Genomic DNA, 19,550 nt, shown 5'->3' on the forward strand with positions numbered 1-19,550 from the left:
AACCACTTAAAAGACAGGCATCCAAATGTTACATAGCAAGTCTCATCCATGAAAATCAAATCATGAATACACGCAGATGTGGAATAAAGTGTATTTTTCTGACTCTGTGTACTGATTTTCATGTCTTATAATATGACACTGACTAGGAGGCCAATTCTGTGTTAATAATTCTTTTAGTATTTGGGACACATATAAACTTAGTCACATTCTTACAATATTACATCTGTGTTACTCAAATTAAATGTCAAACAAAGCACAGCAGCTGCTTTCATCCTCACATAAATACCCCGATGCACACTTGTGAACGCTTAATAAGTACTTCAAATAATATTATAGCATGCTTGAGTCCTTATGATCTGCACACTTCTTATCCAACTTGTTTTAAAAATGTAAGCAGGTGTTAGGCCATACTTACAGGTTCAACTTTAAAACAGCCAGGCTGTCCTAACTCTTCCTTTAAAAAAATATTTTCTCCAAAACTCTGAAAACTAACCTTATTTCTTATAATTCTAGAATAGCAATTTTGTTTACAGCAACACAGAATCAAGTTAAGGGAAAGTCTTAGATTTGTTTTCTTTTTATCCAAGTCTCTTTTTGTAATCTTCCCCTCCACCTGAATACTGTGAGCCTGAGCCTAGCCTTTGGCTCTCAGGTGAAAGCATCTTTTCCAGTACATTTTAAGAGTTTCAAATCATAAAGCATTTCCTTTATTGAATGAATAGTTTATTGGATATTGAAAAATGTATTATGGTCTCCCAAAAGACCTTCAGCTTCCTCCAATCACAGAACTCGTCAACACTAGGTCATCTTGACTGTCCAGAGACTGGCATACAGTAATAGTGCAACAAATTGTTAATCATTTAAAGAACATTAAGGAATCGCCATCTGTTTTGTATGACTTTTAAAACACTGAAAGCAAGCTCTAGCAATTATTAATATTCTAAATAAAGGGGACGGTACAAAGTGGAGGATTATTTGCCAAAGGTTCCAAACTGGCTAATGGCAACAGAAAACTGAAGCTGTGACTCGAATCAGGAAATATTTGTACTGGATCATGTCGCCCCTCGTGTAAATTCTGGGTCCTTCTTGATACAAACTACAACGTTCAGAGTAAGGAATTTCTAGGAAGCCAATCTGACTTGTTCATTGTCTTCACAATCTCTAAGCAAACCGATTCCCAGTCTAGGTTCTTACAAGTCTAAATACTACTTTGCCACTTTCCTAGGAAAGTGGGTGGAGTCTGGCATACTTAATCTAGAGGCTAAACTGAACTGGAAGCCAAAAAAACCAAACTCTAAAGACCGCAGTCCCTTTAATCATACTTCTTTTCTTCTCAACTTTTTAGTCCTCCCGGCTTTCCGGTTCGCTCTACCAGGCATATCACAGGGCTGCTCCCGCCTCAGTCCCGGAACCCATCTTACTGTATGATCTCCTCGCTGACATCCAAGGCGAAAGTTTTTCGCAATTGCTGTGTGCACCAGTGTACTAGTGGCTCTCCGGATGCCGCCCCAGCTACCGCCATCTTCCCCGACCGGAACCAGCTGGGCTGCAAAAGCTTCTCGTCCTGCGCTGGACTAGTTCCCTTTGCAACGCCGACCTCGTTGACTAGGGTTCCGTAAGTTCGCACCGCCCTGCTCCGTTGCGCGGCTTCTCCCAGCTTCCGGGTCTGTTTTACACGTATGGGGAAGAAAAGTGCTTGACTGTTCTTTGGTACTGAGGGGCAACTCCAGCTGTAATAGGACCACAAAAGATGGGCACAGCCTTCAAATCTAGTCTGATTCTGATTGTAGAACATTTAAAACAGCCATTGTCAGGAAGATAACAAATCCAAAGCCTGCTTGTGGTACTAAGTGCACTCAAAGCCAGTCTGTAATTTTGTCTCAAAACAGAAAGGAGGTGAGTTCAGTGATACCCTGCCTCCTGAATATGCAAGAATCTCGGTTCAGTCTCCGGTTGGACTATCAAAGGAAAACAAAAACTCCAACCCTTGGCAAGCTATTTGTAAGCACGGTACTAGTTTTTGATCTGAAGTTAGTGGTTCTTATTTTTAGTGCTGTTTGTAATTGAGACTAGAATCTCACTGCTATACCACATGAAGGCTTACAACCATCTGGAGCTCCAGTTCCAGGGTCTCCGACCTCTTCCAGCCTCCACAGGCACCAAGCACACATGTGACACACATACATACATGCAGGCACTTACACATACACAATTTTTAAAATTAAAAATCTTGGAAAAATAAATTACTTTAGCTGAGTGTGCTAGCACATGCTTTTTTTTTTTTTTTTTTTTTTTTCAGAGCTGGGGACCGAACCCAGGGTGCTCTACCACTGAGCTAAATCCCCAACACCGCTAGCACATGCTTTTAACCCTAGCACTCTAGGAGGCAAAGGTGGGTGGATCTTTGTTCAAGGCCAGCCTGGTCTTTGTAGTAAGTTCCAGGCCAGCTAAGGTGAGACCGTCTTTAAAATATTATTATTTTATCTGTGTATTTGTCCATGTGTATGTCTGTGGCCTACCAAAAATAAAAGTACACATGTGGCAGTCAGAGGACTTGTTGGGAGACTACTTGCCTTCTACCATATGGGTCCTGGGACTCAAACACAGGTGGTCAGGCTTGGCAGCGAGACCTTTTACCTTCCAAACCATTTCACTGACCTAACAACTTTTTTAAAAAAGCAAAATACAGCAATGTTAATTAATGGTGAGAATAATTTTTATCTTTTCATAATAATCTAACCTGATTATTAATTCTAGTGATTCAGATAATGCAACCTTTATTATATTTATTCATTTCAATAGTTTTTAGTAGCTCAGTGGTAGAGACTATACTTGATATACAAGACCTTGAGGCACATCCCCAGTAGCAAGATATAAATTTAATAAGAAATTTCATTAATACATGCAACACTTCAACTTTTCTGTTCTTTTTTTCTTTAAAGTGTTTACATTTTTTCTTTAAGATGTTTGTTTTGTATTGGGTGGGTGTGATCAGTGCTATGGTGCTCATGTAGAGATGGGGAAGGAAACCTTATAGGAGACAGTTCTACCCTTCTAGTCTGTGGGTCCTGGGAATGGAACTCAAGTCATCAGATTTGGTGGCAAGTGTGCTTACCTGCTGAGCCATTTGCTGTCCCCACTACAACTTTTCTTAAGTCTCAACTCATCAAGATTTCCATGTCTAAATTGCATAAACCTCTGTGTTTTATTTAACTGGAGAGAAGGACTTCTCTAAAGCAATCTTTTTTTTGTTTTGTTTTGTTTCAGTCTTTTGAGACAGGGTCTTTTTTGTAGTCCTGGCTATTCTGGAACTCCAGGCTGGCCTCACTTCTGAGAGACCCTCCTGCCGATGCCTGGAGTCCAATCACCATCTTCCTTCTCTCCTCTTTCTTCTCCTCCCTTCCTTCTAGACAGGGTTCACATGTCCCAGGCTGGTCTTGAGCTCACCAGTAGCTGAGGATAGCACTGATCGTCCTGCCTCTACTTCCCGAGTGCTGGGGCTGCACTCATATGCCATCTTGCCTAGCTTTATGTGGTGCTGGGAAGCAAACTAAGAGTTTATTCCTATTTGGCAAGTACTATACCAACTGCGTCACACACCCAGCTCTCAAAGTAGCCATTTTAATAAAAAAAATAGATAAAAAACCTTTTGCTCAGTACCATGCTTTTTTTGTGTTCTTTCTTTAACTTGCATTCCTCATAGACATCATTGGTATTGAAAGACAAAAAAAGCAGGACAGTGATGGTCATGCCTTTAACCCCCGGACTCAGGAAGCAGAGGCAGGCAAATCTCTTTTCTTTTTGGGCCCAACCTGGTCTACAGAGTAAGTTCTAAGATGGCCAGGACTACACAAAGAAACTCTGTTTCAAAATAAAAAAGACAAAACAAATAAACACAGTACAATAATATGTAGATTGTCCTGTGTGAAAAGGCATATTTGAAATTCTCTCTAGCCATTTGCTTGAAGTGTAAGAGAAAAAGCATTCTCAGGGTCCTTTCTTTGCAGGACTCTAGAATGTTGAGCTCAACTAGGCAACTCAGTCCGGAGTAGAGGGCCTTTGAGTGAAACAAACCAATACCATTTAAGAGCCAATGTGCAGTCTGACAGGGGGAGCACCAATGTGCAGTCTGACAGTGGGGGCACACCTTTGGTCCCAGCGCTTGTGTGGCAGAGGCAGGTGTATCTCTAAACTGGATGCCAGCCTAATCTACAGAGTGAGTTCCAAGATGGCAGAACTACACAGAGAAACCCTGTCCAGAAAAATGAAACAAAAAAAAAATGAACCAGTATGCATTTTCATGAGATGAATGACAATGACAGAATGCTTGTTGATTGTCTTGTTGATTTTATGTGGGAATTTGGCAGTAATCTAACACTCCGGGATAAGATAAACTACAGGCAATTGCTAACATTATCATGTTAATTAATGACTGCCTAAATCCTTTCATTATTTTCACTTGGATTGTTTGGTTGGTTGGTTGGTTTTCTTTTCTCTGTGTAACCCCTGTCTTCCAGGACCTGACTCTGTAGAGTTCCAGGATGGCCTTGCTTCACCTGTTTCTGCCTCCTGAGTGCTGGAATAGAAGGCCTGCACCACAGCTAGCTCTTTTTTCGTAATGATTTATGTGCATCGATTCACATTTTGCCCGAGTGTGTCTGTGTCAATGTGTCAGAGCCCCTGGAGCTGGAGTTACAAACAGTTGTGAGCTGTCCTGTAGGTGCTAGGAATTGAACCTGTGTACTCCAGGTTTCCTGGAAGAGTAGCCAGTTCTCTTAACTGCTGAGTTATCTCTCCACTCCTGGGGATTTTGTTTGTTTTGTTTTCAGTCTAGCTTTCCTTTTCTTTTTTTTAAATACATGATTTATTTTTTATTTAATGTACATTATCGTTTTGCCTGCCTACATGTCTGTGTGTCAGATCACTTGGCGCTTAATTACAGATAGGTGTGAGCTGCCCTGTGAGTGCTAGGAATTGAACTCGGTCCTCTGAAGAGCAGCCCCTACTCTTAACCACTGAGCCATCTCTCGGACCCCTTCTTTTCTTCCTTTCTTTTTTAATATTGTGTTCTAGCCCAGACTGGAAAAGAACTCACAATTTACCAGTCTCTACCTCCTCAGGATTGAGATTACAGGTGCTTTAAAATCTTTAAATTGAATATACTATGAATTGTTGATTTGGTTAAAGCCCTGAGTAGATTTTGTTGCTGTCCAAGTATAATTCACTGTAGAGAGGCAGTTCTATAACACCTTGAAGGGTTGCCTTTCAGATAAGCATTAACAGAAAGCATCCTATAGCAAACATGTATGGTTTTGTTTCATGCATGGCACTCAGAAGAAACATAAATTCTTAGGAATATTGTAATTTGAAATATGGGTCAAAAATATTTATGACCTCTTTTTTGCAGGGTTATCCTCATGTGGGCTGGTGCTGTGACCTTTTTACATTTGGTAGATTTTTTAGTTCTTTGGGCATGTTTGTTTATTTTATTTTTATATATGTATGGACAATTTGTCCAAACTTTTTAGTCTCATGCGATCTGTAAACGGTGTTTAAAACACTGCCAACTAAACTGAATTTTCCTTTCTCCTGCCTCAGAAAGTTGTTTTAGAAAACAGTAGAGTTCACACTTAGATACTAAACTTTAGTTTTGATTTACATTGAAAAGTCCACTTAATTTTCATTTTCAGTGTTTAATCATCTTGGATTTAACTCTGATAGCTTTTGAAGACATATTATACTTCCTTTTTTTTTTTTTAATATGGAACGCTTCACGAATTTGCGTGTCATCCTTGCGCAGGGGCCACGCTAATCTTCTCTGTATTGTTCCAATTTTAGTATATGTGCTGCCGAAGCGAGCACATAATTCCTATCTTTAATTGGTTTTATTTTACCACTGGCTAGTTCACTGCCTACCTACCCTCAGCTCCCACGCTTGGCGCACTCCTGGAAAGTCCTGGCACCGCCCACCGGGAGAAGGTACGAATCGCGACCACTGGGGCTGATGGACTGGCCAGCAAAGCCTGAAGTCTCGAGGCTGTCACCGCTGGACGTTGCCAATTGGTTCAGTGTGAAGGCGCGGAACCAATAAGAACCGTGGTTCTCTAGAGCTTGGAGCGCGCGGGAAAGAGACCCATTTAAACTGTGGCGGGAACATCATTTTTCGGGTTCTCGTCCAGTTAAGACATCTGTAGCTGGGGAGTCAGTTAAAGTGGTCTCTTCCTGCGCGAACATGGTTCGGACCAAAGCAAACTACGTCCCAGGAGCCTACAGAAAAGGTAAAGGGATACAGCTTGATAGCAGGGGGTTCCCTAGGCAGCCTGTCCCTGAGGTGGAGACTGCCTCATTACATTACCTATGGCTGCCTCCCATTGAGCAGCTAGGCCCTCACCTCTAAGAAACCTGGCAAGGTCGTTTGCTGCTGTGCATCTCCCTATTCCCGGCTAGCCTGGGACTGTGGTACAACAAAGCTCGAGGAGGGTGAGGGGTACTCCGAACTTTCCTGCCTCTTCTGAACGCCCCTCTTCACCTTTCTTTGCAGTGGTGGCTTCTCAAGCCCCTAGGAAGGTGCTTGGCTCCTCCACCTTTGTCACCAATTCTTCCGGTTCGTCGAGAAAAGGTAGGAAGAGGCCTGGAAGCTTCTGAAGTAACACTAACACCCCTGAAAGCATCAGGCCTGGCACAGCAGAACTAACATGTGTGGCCCGTGGTCGATTTATTTTTACTTCATCTCCTTCCTCTGGAATTTGTTTCCCTTGACATTCTCACCCCTAAATTTCTTCCTTGCCTTCTAAAGGGCCCTTAGTCTTTCAGGAGGCTTGGATAGGGATGTGAGGGTCCAATGGAAAACTCATTTCTTGGTGGTGAGGGACAGTTTCTTTTTAAACCTATTTTTCTTTGCTGAATGGTGTTATTTAAATTTTTATTAACAACTACTATTTTCTTGGAGGCTACTCAAGTGCCTCCTCATTAGATTCAGGGTGAGGGGTGACAGTGCTACCACGTTTTCTGTAGGGTGTGTGTGTGTATCTGACCATGCAGGCAATCTTTGGTAACTGAACCCTGGGCCTTTCTTGCTCATGTTGAACACAAGTACTCCACCTCTGAGCTAGATCTCAAGCACACTACCCTAGTATGTTTTGCTTTTGTTTCTGCTTCTCCCTCCTCCTCTACTCCACCTTTCCTTCCTGACCTGACCTTCCTTTTTTCCTCCCTCCTCTCTTTTGTTCTCTCTCCTTCCCTCCATTTTCCCTCTTCCAGGGTCTCATGTAACCCGGCTGCCCTCAAAATTTCTATGTACAAAGAATAACTTTGAACTCCAGATCCTTCTGCCGTCCACCTCCCCACTGCTGGAATTCCACATATAGGCCATGGATGCCAGGTTTAGTCTGTGTTGGGGATCTAACCTAGGGCTTTGTATGCTAGACAACTGAGTCACATCTATAACCCGCCCCTGCCCCCACCACCCACCGATTGCTGATTGCCAGGATTACAAGTATTCACTACCACACCCAAATTTACTTTTTTGAGATGAGATCCTTGCTATCTTCTGACTTTTCGAGGGTTTTTATGACAACACAGCCCACCGCCACCATTATTTATTTGTGATAGGATCTCTTGAGTGCATTTAGCTGTGTTGGCTTTGATTCTCTCCTGCCCCAGTCCCTGGAGTGCTAGGATTACAGGCATGTACTACACCATACTCGGCCATAATTTTCACCAAATCTAAAATGTTCAACAGAATATATTTACTATTTCCACCTCTTCGGATAAGATAGTAGACAAAATTTTTGAAAGATAAATTTATTTAGAATGTCAGCTTATATTTTGAACAACTAAAATAAATTCCATTTATTGCCATTGTCTGGCCTGCCACTGAATCACTAGAGCTAATTGAATACGTCCTTAATATGTGATAAACTGCCTGGCAAAGAGATGCATGGCTGTCATCCTACTTGCTGTGGAGGCTGAAGCAGGATGACTACTGTAGGTTCAAAGCCAGTCTGGGATATCAAGTGAGTACCAGGTCTGCTGAGGGTCCTAGCAATATGCTGTCTCACAAAACCAATAAAACAAGCAGCAGCTTGGTGTAGTGGCACATACTTGTAATCCCAGCACTTGAGTAGTACAGGCGGGATGCTCAGGAAGTCAAGGCTACATAGTGGATGAGATGGCAGCCTGGGCTCTAAGAAGTACTGACTCACCTTCTCTCTGCCAATAAAAGAAAAATATTCATAGGTTTGTATTTTTTTTTTTTTTGGTTCTTTTTTTTTCGGAGCTGGGGACTGAACCCAGGGCCTTGCGCTTCCTAGGCAAGCGCTCTACCACTGAGCTAAATCCCCAACCCCTAGGTTTGTATTTTTAATGCCAAACAACTATATCAGATTGTAGTACTCATTCTAAATTATTTTAATACATGATATTAATGCCTGTGTGTGTTAGTGTGTGTGTTCATGTATGCATGGATTTGTACACTATAACATATGTGGAAGTCAGAGAACAAAAACAATTTTGTGGAAATCAGGTCCTTTTAACTTGGGGTTGATACTCAGGTGTCCAGGTGTGTTAGCATTTACCCCTGAGCCATCTCACTGGTCCAATAGCCTCATTTAAAAATTATGTAATTTGTTAAGGCCACACAACTAAATCAGCATAACTGAGTTGAAATCATGCAGCTAAGCTGGGCATGGTGGAAAGCCTTGCAATCCCAGCTACAATCAGAGGCATGAGGATGCCTGAACCCTGATGTCCCAGACCAGTCTGGGTAATAGATGGAGACCCTGTCTTAATCAATCAATGGCTAGGAATGTAGCTCAGAGGTAGCCGGTGTATCTAGCATTCACAAGATCCTAGTTTTAATCCCTAATACTACCAAAAACCAAGTTTGCAAGTACTGCTGCATATTTCTAGTACTGAGAACGTCTCTATTAACATAAGGCTAGGAGTATGTATGGGTCAGCATTAGAGCACTTGCCTAGCAAGTTTTCTTTGATGAAATTATAAAGAACGTTTGTTTTCCTTTGATTTTAGGTTCATTTATTTAATATGTCTGAGTGTATTGTTTGGACAAATGTATGTGTACCAATGCTTACACACATGGCTGTGAGCCATCATGTAGGTACTAGGAACTGAACCAGAGCCACGTGTGCTCCTAGCAATGGAGCTGTCTCTCCATCCCCACTTTTGAGAAAAGTTCTCATGTAATCCAGGCTCGTCTCAAACTTGTTAGGTAGCTAAAGCTGGCCCTCAACTTCTGATCTCCCTGTTTCTTAGGGGAGAGGGTCTAGAGGGTGAAGCTCAGGTTTCCAGGATTGTAGGAGAGAGTCACCATTCTCCTGTAACTATTTTTTAAAGAGACAACTTTCCCTGAATTTTTATTTTACATTACTATTAAAATATAACCAGGAAGAGGATTTTCCTTATGGAAAAGAGTCAGTTGCTTTGAAAAGTAGGAGTCAGTTGCTTTGAAAAGTAGGATTTACTCTTACAGAAAATTTCACATTGCTCCATTCCCCAGGTATTGGGGATTGGACCTATGGCCTTGGGCACTTCAGGTAAAGAGTCTCTTGCTGAGCTGTGTTCTTAGCTCTATTTGTAGCGGGAGGGGGCTTGGGATTCAGTAATTTACCTGGGTCGACTTTGTGCTCACTTGGTAATACATGCAAGTTTTGAACTTTGGATCCTTCTGCTTTGTCCTCCCAAGTAGCTGTGATTACAGGCCTCTGCCATTAGTCTGGCTCACATTGTATATGTTCTTTAACTAAATAACTTAACTGTTCCAAGAAATATACCTGAGTAGTAGAGCACTTGCCTAGCACATGTGAGGTCTTGGGTTCAATCTTTGACCCATATCTACACTCACAAACCCCCATAAATAGACAGACAAATAAATAAATAACTCTACTAAATAAAGCTTGGACAGTTTATACTACATGGCACAAACTTATATTAAGGTAAATACATTTTATAAAATGTATTACTTGTTGCTATGGGGGTAGATGTGTTGTGTGTTGCAGCACAAATAAGGCCAGAAGACAACTTCTGGGAGTTGGTTCTCTACTTCCACCTCTATGTGGTACCTTGAGATTGAATTCAGGGCATCAGGTTTCTTCATCAAGTGATTTATATATGAGTGTGTGTGTGTGTGTGTGTGTGTGTGTGTGTGTGTGTGTGAGAGAGAGAGAGAGAGAGAGAGAGAGAGAGAGAGAGAGAGAGAGAGAGAGAGAGAGAGAGACCTGTGTCCTGTGTATGGATACGGAACCACCTGATATGGGTATTAAGAATCAAGCTATATTCTTTGCTATTTTTTTAAGACTTATTTTATGTATATGAGTATTTTGCTCACTGTATGTGTGTGCCCATATATAGGCCAGAAGAAGGCATCAGATTTTCAGGATTGGAGTTATGAACGTTTCAAGACACTATGTGGGAATGGAGCCTGGGTAACCTGTAAGAGAAACAAGTATGTTTAGCTGCAGAGCCCCTTCTGCAGCCCAGCCCTAGTATTCTGAAAAGCAACAGGTGTTCTTTACCACTGAGTACCTTTCCAGCCTTCATCTTCTAATTTAAGGTAGAACACTTAATATTTAGAGTATGGTGCTACAGAATGGCAATACCAGGTGGTGGTACACGCCTGTACTCCCAGCACTCGGGAGGCAGAGGCAGGTGGGTCTCTGAGTTTGAGGTCAGCCTGGTCTACAAGCAAGTTTCAGGACAGCCAGGGCTGCACAGAGAAACCCTGTCTGGGGTTGGGTGGAGAATGGTGACTACATTTGTTTTTATTTAGTTCTGTTTCTATTTTACAGCTGAAAATAAGTATGCTGGAGGGAACCCAGTCTGTGTGCGCCCAACTCCCAAGTGGCAAAAAGGCATCGGGGAATTCTTCAGGTTGTCCCCTAAAGATTCTAAAAAAGAAAACCAGATTCCTGAAGAAGCAGGAAGCAGTGGCTTAGGAAAAGCAAAGAGAAAGTAAGTGTTTATGTTCTGGAAAACAAGAAAATATCCTCTTAAAGATAAAAGACAAATGGGATACAAATTTTAAGGTTTCTCTCTGAACCAGTAAGAAAATGAAATCTATGCTTTACTTTCTAACATTTATGTCACTTTAAAATTTGAAAAAATTTAAAAAATATTTACTTTTACTTACTCCAAAGAGACTTGATTCCTCTTCATTTATTATTCCTCTAATTTTCATAGCTTTTTGTCTTGTTTTGTTTTTTGAGACAGTCTCTGTATGTAACCCAGGATTAACATGAACTTCTTGTAATCCTTCTGCCTCAGCTTGCTAAAGTGCTATGCAGAGAGGCATGAGCTCTCACACTTTACAGTACGCATGCCTTCCTCCTTCCCTCCTTTTCTTTTTTCTGTCTTTTTTGTATTTTCAAAAAGAAATTTCTGTCAGTTCATCTGATTTGAATTCCACTAAACGCGCCCGTTATACCCCACAAAATTACTAGTTAGGGACTGAGTGTAGCTCAGTGTGAGTACTCAGTATGCATGCAGTGCTAGGTGTAGTTTCCAGTTCCAAAGTCAGTAATAATACTATATGCTGAACTTTCATAAGAAATATACAAATAAAATAAATTAAACAGAAATTACTCTATAGAAACTATCCATAGTAATTCCATATATTTTTTTCAATCTTCTGCAAATTCTTAAGAATTCTTCAAAATCTGGGGCTGGAGGTTTTTGGTTTATTTCCTTGAGACAGGGTTTCTCAGTGTAACTCTGGCTATGCTGGAACTCAGTCCATTCTGTAAACCAGGTTGGCCTCAAACTCAGAGATCTGTCTACCTCTGCCTCTCAAATGTTGGGATTAAAGGCATGCGCCACCACTGCCTGGAGGTTGGGAATTTTAAAATGATTTTTGTTTTTGTGAGACAGGGCCTCTATTATGTAGCTCTGGCCACTGTGAAATTCACTATGTAAACTCAGCTAGCCTCACACTCACAGAGATGTATGTGCTTTTCCAGTAATGGGATTAAAGGTGCTATAATGCAAACTTGTTTTTAAGTTTTTAATGAAATGAGATGAAATGAGGGCGCTAGTGATAAACATTGAGCTAAAATTCTAAGTACAAAAGCATGATATTTGGGGCTGGAGAGATGGCTCGGTGGTTAAGAGCACTGACTGCTCTCCCAGAGGTCCTGAGTTCAAATCCTAGCAACCACATGGTGGTTCACAACCATCTGTAATGGGATCTGATGCCCTCTTCTGGTGTATCTGAAGACAGCTACAGTGTACTCACATATATAAGATAAATAAATAAATCTTTTTTTAAAAAAGTATGCTATTTGGGGCTGGAGGAATGGCTGCTCTTGCAGAGCTTTGAGGTTTGGTTCCCAGCACCCACAAGGCAGCTCACAACTGTCTGTAACTCCAATTCCAGGGGATCTGATGCCTCTTCTGACCCCTTGAGTTCCTGTAGTTATGATGTACATGTTGGACACAAATACACATGTACCCATAAAAATAAACATACATAAAATGAAAATCATTTTTAAAAAGGAAAAAGTATACTGCTTTGTACAACATACACACAGTATATGAGAATATAACAAGTATCAATAATTATTTGGGTAAAAACTTTGTTTCATGCTACATACTATCAACTTCTAACAATCAAGGTCTATCTTGAAGTTGGAGTCTATTCAACTTCATTAAGAATCACAAAAAAAAAAAGTTAGGTATGGTGTTACATTCCTTCCTTTAATCTCACCACAAGGGAAACAGAGGCAGGTGGATCTCTCTGAGTCTGTGAGTCCAGCCTGGTCTATAGAGTGAGTTCCAAGACAGCCAGGGCTACACAGAAAAACCCTGTCTTAACATCCCTGCCCCAAGGGGGGGACTAGAGAGATGGCTCAGTGGTTAAGAGCACTGACTGCTCTACCGGAGGTTATAAGTTCAATTCCCTGCAACCACATGGTGGCTCACAACCATCTGTAATGGGATCCAGTCTCCTTTTCTGCTGTGTGTGGAGAGTGACAGTGTACTCACATACATTAAATAAATCTTAAAGGGGGTGGGGCTGGGGTATTGGCATGTCTGAGGCCTTAGCTTCATTACTCTGCACCTAGAAGAAAAAATTAAGAAAGAATATTTGAATTCTTTCTTTTAGATTTCTATGTATCAAAACCAAGCTACATGTTATAGAGGGTGTGTAGCTCAGAGGACAACTTTCAGAAGTCAGTTCTCTTTCTACCTCTACATGGGTTTCAGGGACTGAAGTCTAGGTGTTCAGAGTCAAACGACACACAAGCACGCTTACCATAGAAGCCATTTTACTGCTCTCAGACTTTAATCTCTCTCTCTCTCTCTCTCTCTCTCTCTCTCTCTCTCATTTTTTTTAAAGACAAAAACTCACTATGTAGTCTTGGCTGGCCTGGAACTCACTGTGTGCACCAGGCTGGCTTGAAACTCATAGAGATCCACCTGCCTCAGCCTTCTGAATGCTGGAATTAAAAATTGCATACCACCACTGCTTGCCTTTCTTTAAAAAAATGTCTTAATTCTAAAAGAAAGTATTTGTGAGATTGAGGCCAGCCTGAATTACCTGAGATCCTGCTTCAAACATCAAAGCAAAAAGAGTACTTGGGTGTAGAAAGAGAGGGTGTGGTACCATGACACTGTCATTGTGATGTCTTCATGAAAGTAAGACCTGGTTTGTAATCTCCATACCAGTCAGAAACTTAGGGAATTTCCAGCCCAACAAGCAGCAAGCTGGATACTTGGAACCCCAACCAGCAGGAGTAAGAGGATGGCGGTCAGACTTTGTTTGGGACTGTTGCTGCTCCTTGTTCTGGTCCTCCCCATGCAGGTCGAGTCATTTGTCCCTTTAACCAGCACATCGGGCCCTACCTACTATGAAACAGACACCCCTTCATGTTCCAGCAATTCCCTAAGAGCTATAGCCAAGCTCCTTGGGTTCTCACTTACCTTTCTGTGCCTTATCCATTAAGAGACTCAGGCCAGACCACATTTTGAAATTGGACTAAATGGCATCTGGCCATCCAGCGTTGCAAGGAAAACAAAACCAGATCTTCGCATCTACTCAGCCCACTGGTTATAACTCAGGAAATCTTGAGAAGCTTAAACTGGACTGCCTTGAAGATCATCTCAAGGTTTAATTAGATGGAGAATACTAATCTTAAGCCTCCTGGAGTTTCACTTACAACAACAAAAGGACAACACTGAACTGAACATTGGTTAATGATTTCATTAAATGTGGCTTATAAAATATGGATTATAAAAAGTCCACCTTGAAAATAATTTCACTTTGATCTAGAGAAAACGTGTACAGTGTGGAATGGACTTGGTGTTCTTTATGGCTCATTAAACCAAAAGGCCTGTAAAGTAATTAGGAATTATGAAGATTTCAGGTTTTACATGTACTTTGGAGGAAGTACGAGGTACTACTGTAAACCCCTTATCTCTCTGCAATTCTCTTTCTGCTAGGGATTGAACTCTGGAACTTGTAAGCATCAGGCAGTTTCTACCAGTGTGCTATAATCATCTAACTTTTTTCCTTTCTCTGTTTCTTTTCTCTTTTTTCTGTCCTTTGTTTGTTTGTGAGATAGGGTTTCTCTGTGTATGCTTGGCTGTCCATCCTGGAACTTGCTTTACAGACCAGGCTGAACGAGAACTCATGCTCTCCTGCCTCTGCCTACTGAGTCCTGGGATTAAAGGTTGGCATCACCACTACCCAGCTGTTTTTCCCCTGGTCTCACTCTGCAGCCCATGTTGGCCCTGAACAAGTAATAGCTGCCTTAACCTCTGCCTCTCAGGTTTTGAGATTAGGACTATGAGCCACCATGATTGGCTACATTTAGCTTTCTGTATGGTAACTCACACTGGGGCAAGGATGGATTAGAGTCATGAGTAATCCCCCTCCACCTGGTAACCCAGATTAGCTTCAAACTCACTGTGTAGCTAGGAGTCTAGTATCCTCAGAAGTCTTGTGTCCTCCTGTCTTCCTCCTTCATAATGAGCACATAGTTATTTCTGGAGTTGTATCTCGGTGACAGGGGCTTGTCAGGAAAAGGTCCTGGGATCAACCTCTTTATTTTTATTTTGGTTTTTTTGAGACAGGGTTTCTCTGTATAGTCTTGGCTGTCCTGGAACTTGCTTTGTATAGCCAGGCTGGCCTAGAACTCATATCCACCTGCTTCTGCCTCCCGGATGCTAGGATTAAAGGCATGAGCCACCACTACCTGGTCTGAGTTCGACTGATTAACCCTGCAAAAAGATCATGGATTTGATAGGCATTTTACATCATGCTCAACTGGTAATTTTTTTTTTAAGATTTATTTTTATGGACTGGAGAGATGGCTCAGCGGTTAAGAGCACTGACTGCTTGCTCTTCCAGAGGTCCTGAGTTCAATTCCCAGCAACCACATGGTGGCTCACAACCATCTGTAATGAGATCTGATGCCCTCTTTGTGTGTGTGTCTGAAGACAGCTACAGTGTACTTATGTATAATAAATAAATCTTTAAAAAGATTTATTTTTATTTATGCATATATATGTACTACATATGTGTAGGTACTTACAGAGACAAGGACACAGGTGTCCTAAAACTAGAATTTCAGGTGGTTGTGAGGCACCTGGAGTAGGAGCTAAGAACTGATCTGTGTCTTGGCCACAAAAAAAAAAAAAAAAAAAAAAAGATAAAATAGAAAAAAACAAAAAACAAAAAAGGACTTTCTATCAAATGGAGATAAATTATATAGTTTTATAAACAAGTTTAACCCATAGTATAATAATTCAGTAATAGCTAGACATGACGTTACATGCCTTTAATTACAAGGATTGAGACAGATCCAGGAGTTGAAGCCAGCCTGGAATGCATGGTGAGACAGTCTCAAAAAGCCACAACTAGAGATATGTTTGTAGCTCTGTAGTGGAGTGCCTATCTAGCGTATGTCCCTGGGTTCAGTTTCCTAGGAAGAAAATAAAACAAAACAAAAAATTCAAAGCAACCAAACAAGAAAACTCAACACAACAAAAACTAGATTCTGGAGGTTTTTTACTATTTTTTTTGGCCACTTCTTTGATTTGCCATTGTCTATGAAAATTATAATTATCCTTTATTGAAATAGTAAGTGAATATATGAGAATATGAACTCCTCAATTCATATTCTGCTATGGTTACTCCTTATAGTCTTGTTTTGGCCCCAAGTAGGGCAAGCTATTTTTGCATGTAGAACTGTTTAGATAAATGTTTTCCCCTTTTTAGTCAAATTTCTAAAAGTTACATTGTGTGTGTGTGTGTGCATGCCTGTGTGTTTGTGCCACAGAGGTCTGTGGAGGAAAGGGAACAATTTCCCGGAGGAAGTTCTTCCACCACTGGATCCAGAATTCAAACTTGGGTTGTCAGGTGCCAGGTGCCCTCACCCAGCAAGCCCTCCCAGAGCCCTTCCTTTCATCTGCACACTTCATTCTTACTTGTCTCCATGCTCTGACTGCCCCTTCTTGCACACCCTTCCTCTTCTTACTTCTGAAGCTCATCACATAGACCTATGACCTTCTCACTCCTTCCTCCACTCTTACACCTTGCCTTCATCTCTCACAGGCCCTTTACTATTTTGATGTTATTACTATACATCTGCATGGACAAGTATATATAAAGTCTAAATTCTGTGTGTGAAAGAAAGCATTCAACATTTGTCTTTCAGAGTCTTGGTTACTGCACTTAACATGATGGTCTCACCCATTTTCTTGAAAATGTCAATCTCTTTTTTAAAAGATTTTCCTAAAAGTATAATTTTAAATATTAAAAATTTAAATTTTCATTTACGAGTGTATGTCCATGTGCGCATGGAGACCAGAAAAGGGCATCAGGGATACTCTGGAGCTCGTTACAGGTGGTTGAACTGTTGATTGTGAGTGCTGGGATATGAACTCCTGTCCTGCAAGTGTAGTAAGCTCTCTTAACCACAGAGCCATCTCTATGGCTCCAAATGTCATTTCACTATTGCTAAATAAATTCCTTTGTGGATATGTGTCATATATCCTTTATTCATTCATCTACTGGTGCAGCTGTAAGCTAGTTCATATCTTAGCTGTTGTGATCAGTACAGCATCGGCTTACATTTGTGTTTGTGTGTGTGTGTCTACACAGATGTGCATATATGTTTGTACATGTGTAGGCCAGAGGGATACCAAGTATCTTCATTTTCTTTTCTTTCTTTTTCTTTTTTCTTTTGTTTTTCTTTTTTAAATTTATGATTCAGGGTTGCTCGATATTCCTGGCTGTCCTGGAACTCACTCTGTAGATCAAGCTAGTCTCAAACTCAGAGATCTGCCTGCCTCTGCCTCTTTAATCACACACACTGGGATTAAAGGCATGTTCTACCAGGCCTCAAATGTCTTTCTCAATCACTCTATGCCCTGTTTTTCTGACTGTACCTGGAGCAGGTTGATTTGACCAGACTGGCTGGCCGGTGAGCCTCAAATCCCCATCTCAGCCTCCCAAGCCCAAGCTGTGTGTGTGTGTGTGTGTGTGTGTGTGTGTGTGTGTGTGTGTGTGTGTGTGTGAGAGAGAGAGAGAGAGAGAGAGAGAGAGAGAGAGAGAGAGAGAGAGAGAGGAGAGAATATGCAATTGTGTGCGTGGGTATAGTGAGTATATGTTGAGGCCCAAAGAAGGTATTGAATGCCCTGGAGCTGGAGTTACAGGAAGTTGTGAGCTGCCTTACGTGTGTGCTGAGAACTAAACTGTTGTCCTCTTCAGTGGATGAGCCATCTCCCAGTTTGTTTCTTGTTTTGGTGAGGGAGGGTCTTACTGCATAGTCTTGGCTGGCCTGCTACTTGGTAGCTCAAACTCCATTTTTTTGTAATCTTACTGCCTCAGCTTCCCTAGGTACTAGGTCCTTTTAAATAAAACTCACAACTGAGAAATGATTCCGTGAAACAGGGAATAGTGTTAAAAAGTTTTGTTAGTAGTTCTTGGAATTTGTTTACACTTGCTAATTAATGAAGTGTAATTTTTCTCTCATTTCTAGTTATTTGAGCAGATCTATTACATTTTTAATGTTCTGACTTTATACAGTTGATATTTAAGTGATTAAAAGTTCTCTTCTTTTCACAGAGCATGTCCTTTGCAACCTGATCACAGAGATGATGAAAATGAATAGAACTTATTCATCTGAATAATGTCTTCAGTTTACTTACATATTCTAGGATGTAAATTTGGGTAAATGAGTTTGTCCAATTGGTTTGTTAACAGGCATTTAATTGAAAAAAAAATGAGGCTAAAATTTAGCCATTCAAAAGAAACCAGCTATAAAAGCGGTGAATTTTTATAATTTGTAAATTTGAATTGCATGTTTGAGTTTATGTCATATGCTCCTTCTTTTACCTGTGACGCTTCTTCCTAAAACCAACGCTACATGATGCTCTAATTACTAATCTACTGTCTCTGCTTAGATTTTTTGTACTGATGCCATTTTATGGGCATTGATTATGGAAATAGTGCCATATTTTTATGTGTGCGTGCTTCTGTGTTTGTGCCACAGTGCATTTTGACTTAGTCTTTTTTACATTAAAAAATTCAATATTAATTATAATCTCTTGTCGTTTATCAGAATGGGTGGGGGAGGCAAAGAAAAAATATTGAAAAGCTAGTTGTATGTCTTTTTAAGAAAATGTTAGCTGGGTGTGATGTTTCACACTTTGGTCTCAGCACTCAGGAGGGAACGCCAGATGAACTTCTGGGTCCCAGGCTATAGAGGGAGTTCCAGGCCAGCCAGGGCTACACAGAGAAGCTCTGTCTTAAAAAAGAAAGAAAGAAAGAAAGAAAGAAAGAAAGAAAGAAAGAAAGAAAGAAAGAAAAAAAGAAAGAAAGAAAGGAAGGAAGGAAGAAAAGAAGGAAGGAAGGAAAAGTTAAAGACCATTTTGTCTTGAGGACTTAACTAGTTAATAATCAAAGAGATAAAATACAGAATCAGGGACAAAGATTCCCTACATACGTTAAAAGAGGAAATTTTTTGGACATACATTCAGTTTAGTATTATAAAATAGTACTTTTCTGTGTATCTATTTTCCCTTTTCTGTCCACCCCTGACAGTTTCTATGTGTACTCTGGAACTCACTTAATAGACCAAGCTGAGTGCTGGGATTAAAGGTGTGCCCATTTTTTGCCTATATTTTTAAAGTTGGAAATGAAAAAAAAAAAAGACAAATCATGCTGTAAATCAAGTTTTATACCTCAGCTCCTTAGCATTCCCCTTCATTTCTCAAGATGACTTGAGATCATTGACTTTATAGGTATAGTAGCAATTGTTTTGAGATAGGATCTCATCATGCAGCCTCTTAGGTGGCCTTAATTCAAGTATGTAGAACAAGTTAGCCTTGAACTCACTGAGAACTGCCTATCTGCCTCCCAACTGTTGGAATTATAGGCTGAGACATGCATTTTTTACTTTTTATTTTGTAATATTTAACTCATTTCGTGTGTGTGTGTGTGTGTGTGTGTGTGTGTGTGTGTGTGTGTGTGTGTGTGTATGCAATTGTGTGTATGGGTCGTATGCAGTTTTGTGTATGGGTATGTGTGG

General features: G+C 40.8%; 2 protein-coding genes and 1 non-coding gene across 9 annotated transcripts in view; 1 reads left to right on the top strand and 2 right to left on the bottom strand.

The window, feature by feature from the left end:
* Trip4 (thyroid hormone receptor interactor 4) overlaps window positions 1-19,550 on the bottom strand; it is an 86,451-nt gene that overhangs the window by 61,200 nt on the left and 5,701 nt on the right. For 2 of the 5 annotated variants that reach the window (XR_010053965.1, XR_005487825.2), the window contains exon 1: window positions 1,422-1,555. Coding sequence is in view for 3 of the 5 variants with exons in the window: in XM_039081508.2 (XP_038937436.1) it covers window positions 1,422-1,730; window positions 8,104-8,211; window positions 10,346-10,383 (455 nt within the window). In the remaining 2 variants the exon portion in view is untranslated. Of the gene's footprint in view, window positions 1-1,421; window positions 1,731-8,103; window positions 8,212-10,345; window positions 10,713-13,935; window positions 14,167-15,788; window positions 15,939-19,550 lie in introns of those variants that run through there. The other 3 variants (NM_001134981.1, XM_039081508.2, XM_008766281.4) reach the window with 3 other exon arrangements.
* Window positions 1,477-18,557, top strand: Pclaf (PCNA clamp associated factor). 3 transcript variants are annotated; one of them, XM_063265162.1, is made up of 5 exons: window positions 1,477-1,615; window positions 5,905-6,278; window positions 6,542-6,619; window positions 10,806-10,968; window positions 18,086-18,557. In XM_063265162.1, the coding sequence occupies exons 2-5, from the start codon at window positions 6,233-6,235 to the stop codon at window positions 18,129-18,131; spliced, it is 333 nt and encodes a 110-aa protein (XP_063121232.1). In that variant the 5' UTR covers window positions 1,477-1,615; window positions 5,905-6,232; the 3' UTR covers window positions 18,132-18,557. The 3 variants fall into 3 exon arrangements, with proteins under 3 accessions (XP_063121232.1, XP_063121231.1, NP_958821.1); XM_063265161.1 differs by lacking the exon at window positions 1,477-1,615 and adding an exon at window positions 1,725-1,896; NM_201418.2 differs by lacking the exon at window positions 1,477-1,615 and having other exon boundaries at window positions 6,166-6,278.
* On the bottom strand, window positions 5,756-5,862 carry LOC120094556 (U6 spliceosomal RNA). The gene has a single exon (XR_005488834.1). It is a non-coding gene; the product is annotated as a U6 spliceosomal RNA (small nuclear RNA).

This window comes from Rattus norvegicus, chromosome 8, assembly GCF_036323735.1.
Source record: "Rattus norvegicus strain BN/NHsdMcwi chromosome 8, GRCr8, whole genome shotgun sequence".
Lineage (NCBI taxonomy): Eukaryota > Metazoa > Chordata > Mammalia > Rodentia > Muridae > Rattus > Rattus norvegicus.